This window comes from Diprion similis, chromosome 4 (assembly GCF_021155765.1).
Source record: "Diprion similis isolate iyDipSimi1 chromosome 4, iyDipSimi1.1, whole genome shotgun sequence".
Lineage (NCBI taxonomy): Eukaryota > Metazoa > Arthropoda > Insecta > Hymenoptera > Diprionidae > Diprion > Diprion similis.
The window spans coordinates 20,661,609-20,674,876 of record NC_060108.1 but is presented as its reverse complement, the minus strand read 5'-3'; the positions used below and the strand labels follow the sequence as shown (position 1 = coordinate 20,674,876).

Sequence of the window (13,268 nt, the reverse complement as noted above, 5' to 3'; positions counted from 1 at the left end):
GTGACGGCCGAATAACTCTCGAATTTATTCAGAGAATTGCTTATTAGTGCTTATTAATGCTTCCTAATTTAAATCGTGATGTCGTGTTCAACAGAAAGCTAACAGGAAAAATAAACCGTGACTGTTTTCTTGACGCAAGTCTGATTTTTGCGTATTTTGATATTCAGCTTCTTCAATTTCGCTTACAGCAAGCAAGGAAAGACTCGGGATTATTATAATGATTGCACCGAATAATTATCGCAAAATTACAACACTTCCAAAATGTACTTAGGGGGTGCCCTCGTCGATTTTAACGTTGTCATACATATCTTCAGATATTGAAGTCCACGTGTTTTGAACGCAAAAAAGCGCTTAACAGCCCCATTCTATGCACAATTCTGAACAAAAAGACTCCAACACATTTTATTTGATGCAGAAATAAAGAAATGGCACGAAAACTACGGATTTACTATTTCGATTTCGTAGTTTTCTCGTCATTTCTTTATTGATGCATCAAATGAAAATTCATTACAGTCTTTTTCTTCAAAATTGTGTATAGAATGGGGCTGTTGAGCCCTTATTGCGTTCAAAACACGTGGAATTCGATATCTGGAGATGTGTACGACAACGTTAAAATCGACCAGGGCACCCCCTTAATTATAGCATTGTAAGATTGCGCAGAATATGATAATTAAAAAATTCTAAGATTTCTCGTAAAAATTGCATCAAAATTAATTCTAACTCGCATAGTGAGTCATAGTAACGTTTCAGATGTGCAGACTAAAGTCGCCATTAGATTCAAATCAGTTTACGAATTATGCCTAACAATCATCATTCAATTTTCTATTCGTCATTACTATAACCTTTTTTTGATTAAGTAAGTTCAAGATAATATCTGCATTATCCATCTTGAACCTGACAATTCCATCTTCGCAGGCAGAGTACTGTAGGATTGATTGTTACACGTGGTTACACGTCGATACAAATTTACAGCATCGTGTCACTGATTACTCCCGCTGGATTCTTCAACAGTCTGGGTGCAAATCGTACTTACAGATAAACGTATATACATGCTTAAAATGTGTCCTAGGATAATATGATAGGGTTAGAATTCAAAGAACTTATCGCCGTGACAGCTTCAGTGTCGACGATCCTACAATTTTTAGCAGGCATGTAAGTGAAACCTTAACCTTAATGTTGGTAAAGGTAAACATAACCTTGATAGACAAAACCTACTTATCCCAAATATAAAAAACAGTTATATGAATTTTTTTAAATATATTTCATGAGTGCCTATTATCGTAATAGACGATGTCATCGCTGGATCAAATAAATAAGTTTTTTTTTTCATCTATATTTCTGCTTAAGGCATTGTAACGATTGATTTATTACCAGTTGAAAATAACGGGAAACATAAACATGGGTTTCTTGTTCAAATAATTTTGGAAATAATTACTGGTTGTTGTCATTGCAGATTAGTTTGCCGAAAATACATTCGCAATGGAACAACTGGCGAGGCCTCTGGACTCGCGTTTGTGACATGTTTTACATCGTAAGATAATATTATATATAATGAATCAAAGATACGAGTCTGTTAACTTTGTATTCACAAGTTTTGTATATTTTTCGCAGCTGTAATGTTATGACACAAAAGTCGTTTCACTGTTTTCGCTTTAACATGAATGGATTCTCTGTAAAATCAACAACCTGTTACATAAACTTCAAAACTGAATTTTTGTTAATTTTAGATGCAGTTTGGCGCTTCGGTATGGCATGCTGATCGGTGATCACACAATAATTGTTGTGAATATCTTTGGAATTTCGCTACAGTTGCTATACGTCCTTGTATTCATGTCATACAGTATGAAGAAATCATTGACGTTGAAACAGCTAAGCGCAGCTGTTATATTTGTAACATCCGTTTACCTCTACAGCCAGTATGAAATTGACGAAGCTCAGGCGAGACAGATAGTTGGATTCCTCAGCTCTGGCCTTGCGATTGCATTTTTTGCTTCACCATTGTCTATGCTTGTACGGTTTAATTGAATCCCGATTTATATATACCTATCTGGAATATTTTTTCTGAATAATAATCTAATGTGAATATTTTTCAGGCTCATGTTATGAGGGTTAAAAGTGCCGAAACTTTACCATTCCCGATAATATTGTCATCTTTGATAGTATCTTTCCAGTGGCTACTGTACGGATACTTATTGAATGATGGTTTCATTGTAATACCAAATTTTCTAGGCTGTGTTTTATCGCTCTTCCAACTATCATTATTTATATTGTACCCTGGGAGATACCCAGACCAAATACACCTTACACAATTGTAATATTAATATACTCGAGTGGATTAAATTCTATTTTTATGTGTATGAATAAATATAAAGCCTTGGAGATGTAATCATATTTACTACACGTAAAGAGTCAATAAATATAAACTATATTTATCAAACATTTTTATTATGTTTTTACAAAAACTCTCTTGGCAGTTCTCTTTGAAAAAACCTCACTTCCCCCAAATTTCTCCCTGCATTGAGTATTTAAAATTTACTTTAGAATCTACTTAACTGATAGTGATACCAAAAATACCAAGCATTAGAAGAAAAGACTAAGCTCTTAAGCTTATCAGCCACTGCATTTCAACATTACTGGTTCCTTCATTTCAGTATACTTAGCAGTAACACAATTCTTCATGCAATTTTCACAGCTCTCTTCTTCATTCTTGTCGATCAATAAGCCTAAAATAAACATTGATAAAGAGAAGCATTCTGAATACACTCTGCGAGGTTTCGAAAGCTTAATAGAGCTTTGATATTAATCTTGAGCATGGATTGTGCTTATCTTATAAGTATCTTCTAAAGAAATTCAAGTCCAAGTACGCATCTAATTTAGTTACAATGAGATTAATGGTTAATCATTGAGTGATTTATGTTGATCGGTAAAATGTATGTTGAATTGCTCATGGAACATCAAGCAGCAGCCGTTTGTCAGCTTAATAGAATAAGATAATTATTTTGAAGAAGTTTAGTTGCTGAGAACAGAACAAGTTTCGAACAATATTAAAATTCGGCTGGGAAAAATCTAATTTTCGTTAGAAATATTAATACGAAGAAGAAGTGTCGAATTAATCTTAACGATGTTGTTACTTTTTTCGGTATGTATAGTTTAAATGACGCATGGTTTGTTCATTGTGGATGAAAGGTGATTGGTTTTATTACAGATGATCACAGTTTTGTTTTCATTATCAGTATTAAGCAAAGAAGTTTTTACGTCACAAGTTATGAGAAACACACTGTTCGTGAGTGGAGAACTTGGAAAATACTGAAACTGGTAAATTGAGGGTAAAAACACCGAATTATACATAAAAAACATTGGCACTTACACGCTCGAAAGCTATACAGTAATTTTCGAAAACGGTAAACAAGAAAGAAAAATCATAAACCAGAAAACGAAAGATTTTCAGAATTCTGCAGTCAAATTCAAACCGAACCCATGAAGGAGCATTTCGTTTTGAAAGTGAAAAACATCGATACTACGAAAACGTTAGAAAGAAATCTAAATAAGTGTGACCGAACTTTGCGTACACGTTGACTGTTTGTTTTGACTAAACGTTTTGGTTTAATTAATAACGTCATCCACACGATGAGAAGCTAAAAAAAATGGCTAAAATACAAAACATCAAATTATCGGCTGAATAAATTCAAATCAACATTGTCTGGGATCAACATTTCTTTCTCATTTTAGTCAACATCTAGTCTTACTTTCCTGAAGTAAAAACTAGCGCATGTGAAATATAGCATCAGGGCTGGGAAATAAAAATTTACAAGTGAAATCAGAATTACATATAACTTACACTGAAAGAAATATTTCAAACCCAAGAAAATATTCATTTTAACAGCCGTTGGTAGGTCACTCACAACAAAACAAGTAACAAAAAGAATATTTTACAGATTAATCCATAAATTATCTGCCGATGAATAATAAAACAAACATATTATTGCATACAATGTTTTGTTTTTTTCAGTGCAGTGAGTGATGAGCTGACACTTTACTAAATAGTAAAATTATAATAATACTAAAATTACTGAAGTAATTCGCTTGGATAGGAAAAAACTGTAATTAGACAAAATAGGAGAGAAATTAATTAGCTGAAACAGACAAAGGTAAGATTCGCACAATTACAGAAATGATTATCTTGATACATGATGATATTTGCTTCAATATACATACTTTAGCTAGATCACTTTTACTGTTCGAACGGGTTATATATTTTTTTAATCTACATCAATTTTCTACCAAGCATAGTTGAAATAAATTTTCCGTTCGACTGAGCACTCTTTATTTCTCAGTGTACTCGTAAAAAAATTTATCCGTTGCCCTGAAACGGAAAATAATACGATTAGTAAAACAAATACTTTTGTACTATCACTGCACACTACGCGATTTTCAGCCCCGCATGTTGTGAGTGCCGGCTTGCAAATATTGTACATCAAAAGTGCTTCCCACGTGTCGTTTGTGAAACTACGCGCAAAAGGCGCGATCGATTGATTTGCATCATTAATCGTCGCGTAAAAAGTACGCTTCGGATTCCCGTAATAATTCTACGGGCAAAAAGGCGCGACAAATTGATCAATCAAGAATTCTTGAATAACTAGGACTTGTCGCAAAATTTTGTAAAAACCCAATCCACATTGGATTGTTGTTCTGAGATGCGAATCAAATCCGGGACGGCAACTTGATATTGATTCAAACTGAGATTACATCTCGCAAAGTCTGTTTCAAGAAATCTAATTTACCAACCAAAGTACCTTTTGATTGCAATAAAAACAACTACATGTGCGATTATACCGAAGAAACATTGAAGTTACCGTTCGAAAAAAACGAATGTCTGTAGACTGTACGACTCGCACAGTTTTGTGCATTCGGTTTTGGCGGCCGGTGACCGTTACAAACTGCTTGGATCTATAATGTGACTTAGAATTTCCAATTTTTCATACTAAAAATTTTTTCATCGTTGCGCAAGCAAAAAATAAAATGCAATATTCGCGAAGAGAGGCCAATTCTCTAAGTTGCAGTTACGATGGTGAAACTTACGTGTAAACCTCACTTCTACTATTCGCAGGCTGATTTGATTTGTTCTCTGAGCCACACTTTTGCACATTATGTAATAATTATCGTATTCAAGTTTGATAAGAATATTTACTGATTTACTTATGCGACATTGCGTGAACAATGCGATCTAGATTCTACAATTTGGACTGTCCGAACGAAACTGCCAGCGAGTAGATTCTTCCGCCGTCAACCACTGACTGGAAATGAGTGACGCTGCCGCGCGACATTTTCTCGAATTGATAGTTTAAGTGCTCGCACTTCTCGCCTGGTCAAACCGAGCTGCGCAAAACGCGAACAAATGTTCGGTAGCGCGCGTAGATTTGAAAACCACGAACCGAAGACTGTGGAACTTTTTTAATCTTTTGTCGGTAACGTTGGTACCCAGGATCATGAGCGTCTTTTTGCCGCCGACGGCGTATAAGTTTTTAGAACTAATTTTCGGCTTTGCTGTAGCTCAGTCGATAGAACAGAATGTGGTTACCATGCTGAAGTCCCATTGTGGTGATGCGAAATAAATCACAAGTAATTAACAGCTAATGTTATTGGAGCCAAAATGATTGAGAAAAAAGATTACTACAAAACTTTCATTGGTTACCATTGTATAAGTGCTTCTCCATATGCAACGAATAAACCAATCGCGTCATTCTTCTAAACTAATACTCAAATTACCTCAACTAATGTTGGTAACAGATGTTACGTTGGAAATACTCCGGATGCAACGGAAATACGAACTGAAGTAATTCCGAGGTAACCTTTGTTACCAACATCAAATCAATTTCTGCTACATTCCTCATAATTGCCAACAGACCCTTCATAAGTCCAGTAAAAATCGAATTGGGATGTGCCATGTAAAATTGCTGATTAGGAAAATATTACACCTCAAAAATGAAACTCTGCCAAGTCGTCTGAGGTGAAATGTTTCTCCAATCAGCAATTTTACAGATCTCGATTTGATTTTAGCAGGATTTATCAAGGCATTATTGATGAATCCGGAAATCGTAGTAGAGATCGCTTCAGATGTTAGTTAACATAGTTTCATCGGAAAGACAAAAGATTTGGTTAGCTGGGGCAGACAAAATATTTAATAAGCTGGAACAGTCAAGAAATTTGGTTAGCTGAACAGACAGTAGGTTTGATCAACTGAAACAGAATATTTGATTATCTGAAATAAACGAAGGGTTTGATTAACTGAAACAGACAAAAGATTTGGTTAGCTGAAAGAGACAAAAAATTTGTTTAGCTGAAACAGACAAAAATTTTGGTTAGCTGAAACAGACAAAAATTTTGGTGAGCTGAAACAGAATATTTGATTATCTGAAATAAACGAAGGGTTTGATTAACTGAAACAGACAAAAGATTTGGTTAGCTGAAAGAGACAAAAAATTTGTTTAGCTGAAACAGACAAAAATTTTGGTTAGCTGAAACAGACAAAAGATTGCATTAGCTACAACAGACGAAGTTACGATTAGCAGAATGACAAAAGTGCGTGCACCGACAAAAACCATGTCGTGCCCAACGTCAAAATTTGCGAAAACAGTCTTTTAATCTATTATTCCCATGCTTGAAGAGCAAATTACACATTTTTTTAATCAAAATCCATTTTCTACCCGGAGTTATTGATATGAATATTTAGTTCGTATGAAGACATTTCTTGGTATATTTTGGAAAAAAATTAGTTCGTTACCCTGAAACAGAAAACAAAACAATGATTAAAAAATATTTTTGTATACCTACGATATGTTTTACAAATACTTACGGCAAGAGTCTTCATCATCACTATACACTCCACGACTCTTATTCCCGTGAATTGACCGTTGGCTTGCAAATGCCGTACTTTCTCTCAGAACCAAAAAGTATTAAGTCAACGCGCAGAAGGCGCAGTCAATTTGAACTTGAAAACTCACTTGTTCGTAACAAGATTGTTTGAAAAGCTGAAGGCTTAAGATATCGAGCATAACTTACTTTTTTATGTATCGTTTACGAAATCGTCAACAAAGGGGGTGATCGATCGACTTGCATTATCGGGGTGGCGACAAGTTCCCTCAAATTCTTGACTATTCGCTGACTTTTCCCCACAAAACATCCAGAATTCCCTGACATTTTCCCAAGAAACTTAAATTAGGTAATGTTGCGCAGTTTTTATGACCAAAAGTTCCAGAAGTTGTGCAACTTGAATATATAAATTTGAATCTAAGAAACACATAGTATTGCTTTGTTTCACAAGAATAATTAGAAATCGAACGCGATACCATTTCCGAAAGTTAGCTCAACTGAATTTACGAAGCATAGCTAAAGATTGAAAAATATTTGTAAAAACTGTCCATATTACTTTAGGATCCATCATAATTCCCCGACTTTTCCCGATAAACGAAACTCCCCGACAATCCCCGGTTGTCCCGGTCTATCGCCACCCTGATTATGAATCGTCGCGCAAATGACGCGGCTGATTCCAATGATTAATCTACGCGCAAAAAGGCGCGGCCGATTAATCCGTCAAAAAATGTTAAATGTCTAGAACTTGTCGCAAAATTCTGTAGAAAACCAATTCGCATCTGCGTCTTTTTGAATCCGACACATTGCGATGCGAATTGTTGTTCCGAGATGCGAGTCAAGTCCGGGAGGGAGGTTGGAGGGTATGCATTATTGTGTGGCGTGACGGTCGGCGGTCCTCTTCGACGCGAAGTCTTCGAGCTCAGCATCTCTCCGCATCTAGCGTACCACGGAACGCGATAGATGGTTCAGAGATGCGTTTTGCCCAGTCAGACGATCACAGAGATCAATTGAGTGAAGTAATTATAGATAATGACTAAATAATTGAATTCAATTAGGATTGAAAAATGGTAGCAAAGTGACAAGAAATGGGAAATTGAACCTCGTTACAATTTCAAAGTTTACCAACAAATAGTTCGGAAACTTTTATACTTGGTCTTTCACGTGTTTCTGGATGAAAATCACTGTGAGCGTTTGACGCTGTGGATTACAAAAGTTAATAACATCGCGGTGCATCCCGACCTTCCTACCCTCGCCTGAGTCCCAACGGACCCACCCAACGGAACTGTTGAAAAGAGATTCACACGCACATCCACATCAAACCCCGCTACGGATCCCACAACGACCACCTACCTACCCGATTACCTATATTCGCTCTAAACGATTCTCCATTTTTTCCAACACACATCATTCTTCCTCATTTGCGCCGTGGTCACTGTGACTTACTTTTTCATTACCTGTGGGGAGCAAAACGTTTTTGTACCATAGTCAGCGAGAGGATTGTTTTACCATTAGTGATTGCTGGCGGACTATCGGTACATCAACCTTTTGTAAGATGGATTAAAAACATCCTGCATGCTTATCAGCATTTTTCTAAGCGAGCTAAGCCTGTGGTTGTTCGATAGTTACTGGGCATTAAAGAATTGAAAATTATTCTAGGTATATCATGCAAGCTGATTACGTTACGTTATGCCAGACTTTGAAACGTTATCAATTAAAGAATCGTTGGAATATATTCAAACCTCAGGTTTATCCACCACTTAATCGACATCATTGTAATTGTATAATCTGTAGCTAAACACAATCTGTTTTCGTGAATGCTGAGTAAGTGATGGTAACCTGTCGCGATGCTCATTCCACTTTCAGCAACGTGCAAAATTTCTAACTTTGAGTGACTGTAGTAAAATAGGTCAACTCTGATGAGAAAGGAAAAAAAGAAAATGCATCGACTGAAAGGCAAGCACCGTTGAGGTCGCGAATGAGCCTATCCATGCAGCTAAGAAATCGAAGATTTGTGCAACAATTTTTACCGCCACGCCACGTGACAAAGGAGTCCCAGAGAATTATACCCGTAACCTAAACACGTGCAAACTCACCAACGTTGCTGAGTAATGGAGAAGTCATTCGGATGTCTCTGCTTAACTCTGAAAAAACGAAACAGGAAGCTCGAATTAATTTAGCAAACTAGATTTTCCATTATGACTGTTGTCTACTTCCATATTTGTTTGCCGCATGTTACGCAATGACAAAAATTAGGTTTCAGCTGCAGTACATTGATTTATCAAACAATAATTGAAATAAGTTTTCTTACCTCCTCCGGGCTGCTCCACACTTTACATGTATGTGTAGTCGTCCTCGTGGCTTCTCAGGTTGTATGGTGGTGACACTTGTTATACTACAATGAGAATATAATAAACTATCATAATAAAATAAGAACAAGTATTTGATAAATGCACAAAAGTAGTGAGCAGCCACAATCATTTACGATCAAAGGGTAGATGGTAATTAAAAATCATATCGAATATGTACCTTTCAGTTTTATTCACTGCGTAGCGGGTGGTTCAATTTTTAGTTTGTTTTCAGAGGTAGGTTGATTGGATACGTCATTTGGATCATCGCTAAATGTGGCCGATAGTGTCGCAATATAGTGTGCACCTGTTAACAGGTCAGGAATAAAAACATTTTATTAGTATTTGTTTTGCAAAATCAATAGACAAACGTTGAAAAATCACCCTTATTTTTTTTGTAAATATAATGAAGAAATGAATACCAATCAATTTTAGCTAACTGGCAGATTTCTCCGATTGAGAGTAGTCCAAAGGTATAATCAAGAATGATCTCAAATGTGTACCTGTGTTCTAGCCTTCCACAAATTTGTGAGCTGTTCAGCTTCTGCATTTCGTTTTGACTCAATGCGGACACTTGCTAACCGCGTTCCATTCCGGCGGTAGTTCAATTCTATAACCAGGTGAAGAACAAAACCATACCATTTTTTAAATATTTGATCTAATTTAACATCCATATACTCAGGTTTGTAGATAATGCGTTATATCAAGTTTTGGAAAATTTTACCGATTACATGAATCGGTGAAAAATGATTGGGATTGTTTTATACCTGTTGTTTGTATGTAATAAATTCATCAGTTCCGTTACCGAGTGATGTCTTCCAAGATTTATTGACGGGGCATTTCTATCTAGGTAATCGCTAATGCCAATCAAGGTTGTTGCAGTCTCTTTCTGCAATCAAGTAAGATAACACAATATCTTGTTAGTACTTGATGTATCTTCAACAACGATTTGAACAGTATCCAAAATTCACCATAGTTATCCAAGGCATAATAGGTGTGTATCAGAAATCAATAACAGTTGACGATTTTGATTATCACTCGAAATTTCGAAACGATTAATAACGCCGTGATGCGTTACCTTTTGTTCAACCGTAATAAAGGATCACGAGATAGAGGACCCTTCCATCGATCGGTCCCCAGGAAGAAATTCGGAAACAGATGTACTCGCTTACAGTTTTTTCTTACATAAGAAACAACGCCAAAACCAACGACGCAATCAAATTTTCATTTCAAGAACGTGTGTCCACGTGAAAGACGCGATCCGCGAACCGAAATCTGAGACACAACTCGCATGAAGGTCACCTTCCGCAAGGTCCGTTTTTTCAGAATGTCAAAAAGAGAATGACAATTTAACGGAAGATTATCAGGTCACTTTCTTGTCACGAAAACCTTGTGATTATATGCAGCGTCGTAATTACACTCGATTTTAAGCCCATTTACACTTTTTGTGTTATAGCTGGCTGCCTAAACGGACTAAGAGAAAACTTGTTAACAATGCAACTACGCACTTACCGAAAATAAGCCGCACAAACAATAACAAGCGACACCGGACACAGAGAGTCGAGAATCGAAATCGCTAGAAGCTGAATTTGCACAAAAAATGAAACTTTGAGACACGGTAACTCACCCTCGAAGTCCTCGGCTGTTTTTGTTTCAGGAACTCAGCTCTTTTATGGCTCACACTCTGCACCGTTCGTATATTATTCACAATGAGTTTTGTGGGAATTATACACTGATCGAATCACGATACACAGCTTTTTTTTAACCGTAAGGTATCACTGCTTGGCCATGTCCCGAATAGTCAAAGCCTGTACATGGCGATTTGAATTCTCGACTTGCGGCTTGCGTAGTTCCACTACGGCTGCTCGGAAGCGACTGCGATCACGCTGCCGCGAAGCGCTACGCTCGGAAGCAATTCTCGACCGGTCGGAAATCCATTTGAACTGCGCACAACGCGGTCAAATGTTCGAAAAATTGCCGTTGGACGCAGCGCCAGGCGTCAGTTGAAATGTTCTTGTGACTTCCAGCCAAATGAAATACATTGAATCAATTCTTTGATGCACTGTATCGACGTAATTTTGCGAAAGGAATACGTCATCATCTCGCTTCTTCTTCTATTTTTTCACATTTTCAATTAACAATCTTAGTTTTTTAAATTCTTCGAATATGAAATGTAATTGAGATCCAGTGACCTTACCACGTGGGTTCCATGAGTGGCTTTTTGCCGCCGACTGTGCCTTGAATAGCTCCCGCCGATAAGGAAGCTACCGGATTGACAACACAGCTTCTTACGGCCCTGGGCGCAGCCTAGCCCACTTACCCGCACAGCAATGGTCACAATATTTTGGGGTAAAAGGGTAACCGCCTTGAAATGCTTCGATAACACGCGGCTGCGACAGTATTATATTGCTCCCAGTTGCTCCTGAAAGTTCAGCTCTAAATAGATTGTTCAGAGGTGGCGTCATCTATGAAATAGCAAAAAATTAACTCTTCGAATTTACCACACTAAAATCAGGCGGCTGCGAACACGGCTGCGTTTGATTTTGCGCAAGATTTTTGATCAAATCTGTCTGAATGGAAGTAACTTCATTATTACACGTGTTCAAAAGTAATAACGAAGTTTCAGTACAGCAACTCGAAGAGCTCTGAAGATCAAATAAGTAATTTAAAAATTGAGTACTCAACTTCAACATTTTTAGCTGGTTGAATAAGATGGTTATGCTTATGACGTAACGATTTTTTTGGTGGCAGGAAAAATGGCTGGAACATGGGCAGAGGATGAAATTGGGCGAAAATGGGATCGTTGCTTTACGGACGCTGTTCTTAAACTAGGTACGAACGGTTTTTTTATATTCTATTATTATCAAACCGTGAAAGCTTTCACAAAACTCCATATTTCGAAGAAATTAATTCATGTTTTGACGGATTTCAGGCGGTGGTGTGTTCCTAGGATCCGTATTCTCCCTTCTCTTCTTCAGAAGTAAGTTGATAATTTCCGAAATTCATATTTTGTCATATACTTTTTTGAGCGTTATACAATAATTGAGGTGACGTGTGCTTTTCGTCATACCATTTATTAATAATCGATAAATTTTCAAGCCATCCAGTTTCCTAACCTGTATCATGTTATTTGCCATGCCAATCGGTCTTACAGTAGCGCTGAGTTATGACCACTGGCATATTACATATCGCACTCCGGCGACGAGAGTGACACAACTCAAAAATTGTCATTTTCAAGTTGAGACTATATTTGTAATTGCGAAGTTCATTCTGACATTTCTGTAGATGAAAAATTAGCCGTCACGGAGCAGAGAAACACAAATATCTTTCACAAGCATGCAATGCTTTTACTCACGGTTACTTAATTCTCCTGAAAAATGACCATTTTTGAGTTGTGTCACTCTTGTCGCTGTTGTGCGATATGTAAAATATCCTGAAGAATGGATTTGTTTTATTTTTATCAAGTTTTATTGAGTTCTTAAGAAAAGTAAAACTGAACGGTGAAGTTCACGATGTCATGAGAATGACATTTTGTAATTATGTAATCCGTCATAATACAATCATCGTTTTACTTGTGTTCACAGGAAAGAAGTGGCCAATCATAACAGGAGGTGGTTTTGGCCTAGGTATGGCTTACTCGAATTGTGAAAAGGATATAAATGCAACAGTGACACAAAACAGGCCACAAGGTCGAAAATGCGAAGAGAAGAAGAAGTAGCAAACTGACTCTTTTATGATTTAGAACAGAAAGGAAGTATGGAAAATCGTCAACTAGCATAGGCGATAAGTCCAGTAATGTGGTAATGCACCATATTAGTTGAATTTATAACATTATGTCGCAATGTCGCGTTAATACGAAAATAAAAATCTTGCAGTGTATATACATATAATTATTATGAGAGGATAATGGTACTGTAAATTATGTTCAAAAAATGTAATAAAATGACTTTACATTAATATATTTTTGATATTATTCAATTCGCCCATAGCTTGGATTTGCTTAAAATAACCCTTCAATGCTAGGGATCAATATTGCGATATGTATATGTGCAT

The 13,268-nt window shown here is 36.8% G+C and overlaps 2 protein-coding genes across 4 annotated transcripts; both read left to right on the top strand.

Annotated features, from left to right (window-relative positions):
* Nucleotides 1–787: 787 nt before the first annotated feature.
* Nucleotides 788–2,415, top strand: LOC124405665 (sugar transporter SWEET1). Its single transcript, XM_046880755.1, has 4 exons — nt 788–1,152; nt 1,454–1,531; nt 1,728–2,010; nt 2,094–2,415. Exons 1-4 carry the CDS (start codon nt 1,076–1,078, stop codon nt 2,313–2,315), a joined length of 660 nt encoding a protein of 219 aa, XP_046736711.1. The 5' UTR covers nt 788–1,075; the 3' UTR covers nt 2,316–2,415.
* Nucleotides 2,416–11,697: 9,282 nt separating this feature from the next.
* Nucleotides 11,698–13,094, top strand: LOC124405234 (MICOS complex subunit Mic10-like). 3 transcript variants are annotated; one of them, XM_046879954.1, is made up of 4 exons: nt 11,698–11,823; nt 11,915–12,047; nt 12,148–12,195; nt 12,800–13,094. In XM_046879954.1, the coding sequence occupies exons 2-4, from the start codon at nt 11,972–11,974 to the stop codon at nt 12,931–12,933; spliced, it is 258 nt and encodes an 85-aa protein (XP_046735910.1). In that variant the 5' UTR covers nt 11,698–11,823; nt 11,915–11,971; the 3' UTR covers nt 12,934–13,094. The 3 variants fall into 3 exon arrangements, with proteins under 3 accessions (XP_046735910.1, XP_046735907.1, XP_046735908.1); XM_046879951.1 differs by having other exon boundaries at nt 11,714–11,875; nt 11,967–12,047; XM_046879952.1 differs by having other exon boundaries at nt 11,717–11,840.
* Nucleotides 13,095–13,268: the final 174 nt, after the last annotated feature.

Excerpts from the sequence above, each read along its gene's own strand:
- LOC124405665 (XM_046880755.1), top strand. The coding sequence starts at position 1,076 with ATGATAGGGTTAGAATTCAAAGAACTTATCGCCGTGACAGCTTCAGTG. Across the intron at positions 1,153-1,453 it reads CTACAATTTTTAGCAGGCAT|ATTAGTTTGCCGAAAATACA; the intron begins GTAAGTGAAACC and ends TTGTCATTGCAG. Across the intron at positions 1,532-1,727 it reads TTTGTGACATGTTTTACATC|ATGCAGTTTGGCGCTTCGGT; the intron begins GTAAGATAATAT and ends TGTTAATTTTAG.
- LOC124405234 (XM_046879954.1), top strand. The coding sequence starts at position 11,972 with ATGGCTGGAACATGGGCAGAGGATGAAATTGGGCGAAAATGGGATCGT. Across the intron at positions 12,048-12,147 it reads GGACGCTGTTCTTAAACTAG|GCGGTGGTGTGTTCCTAGGA; the intron begins GTACGAACGGTT and ends GACGGATTTCAG. Across the intron at positions 12,196-12,799 it reads CTCCCTTCTCTTCTTCAGAA|GAAAGAAGTGGCCAATCATA; the intron begins GTAAGTTGATAA and ends TTGTGTTCACAG.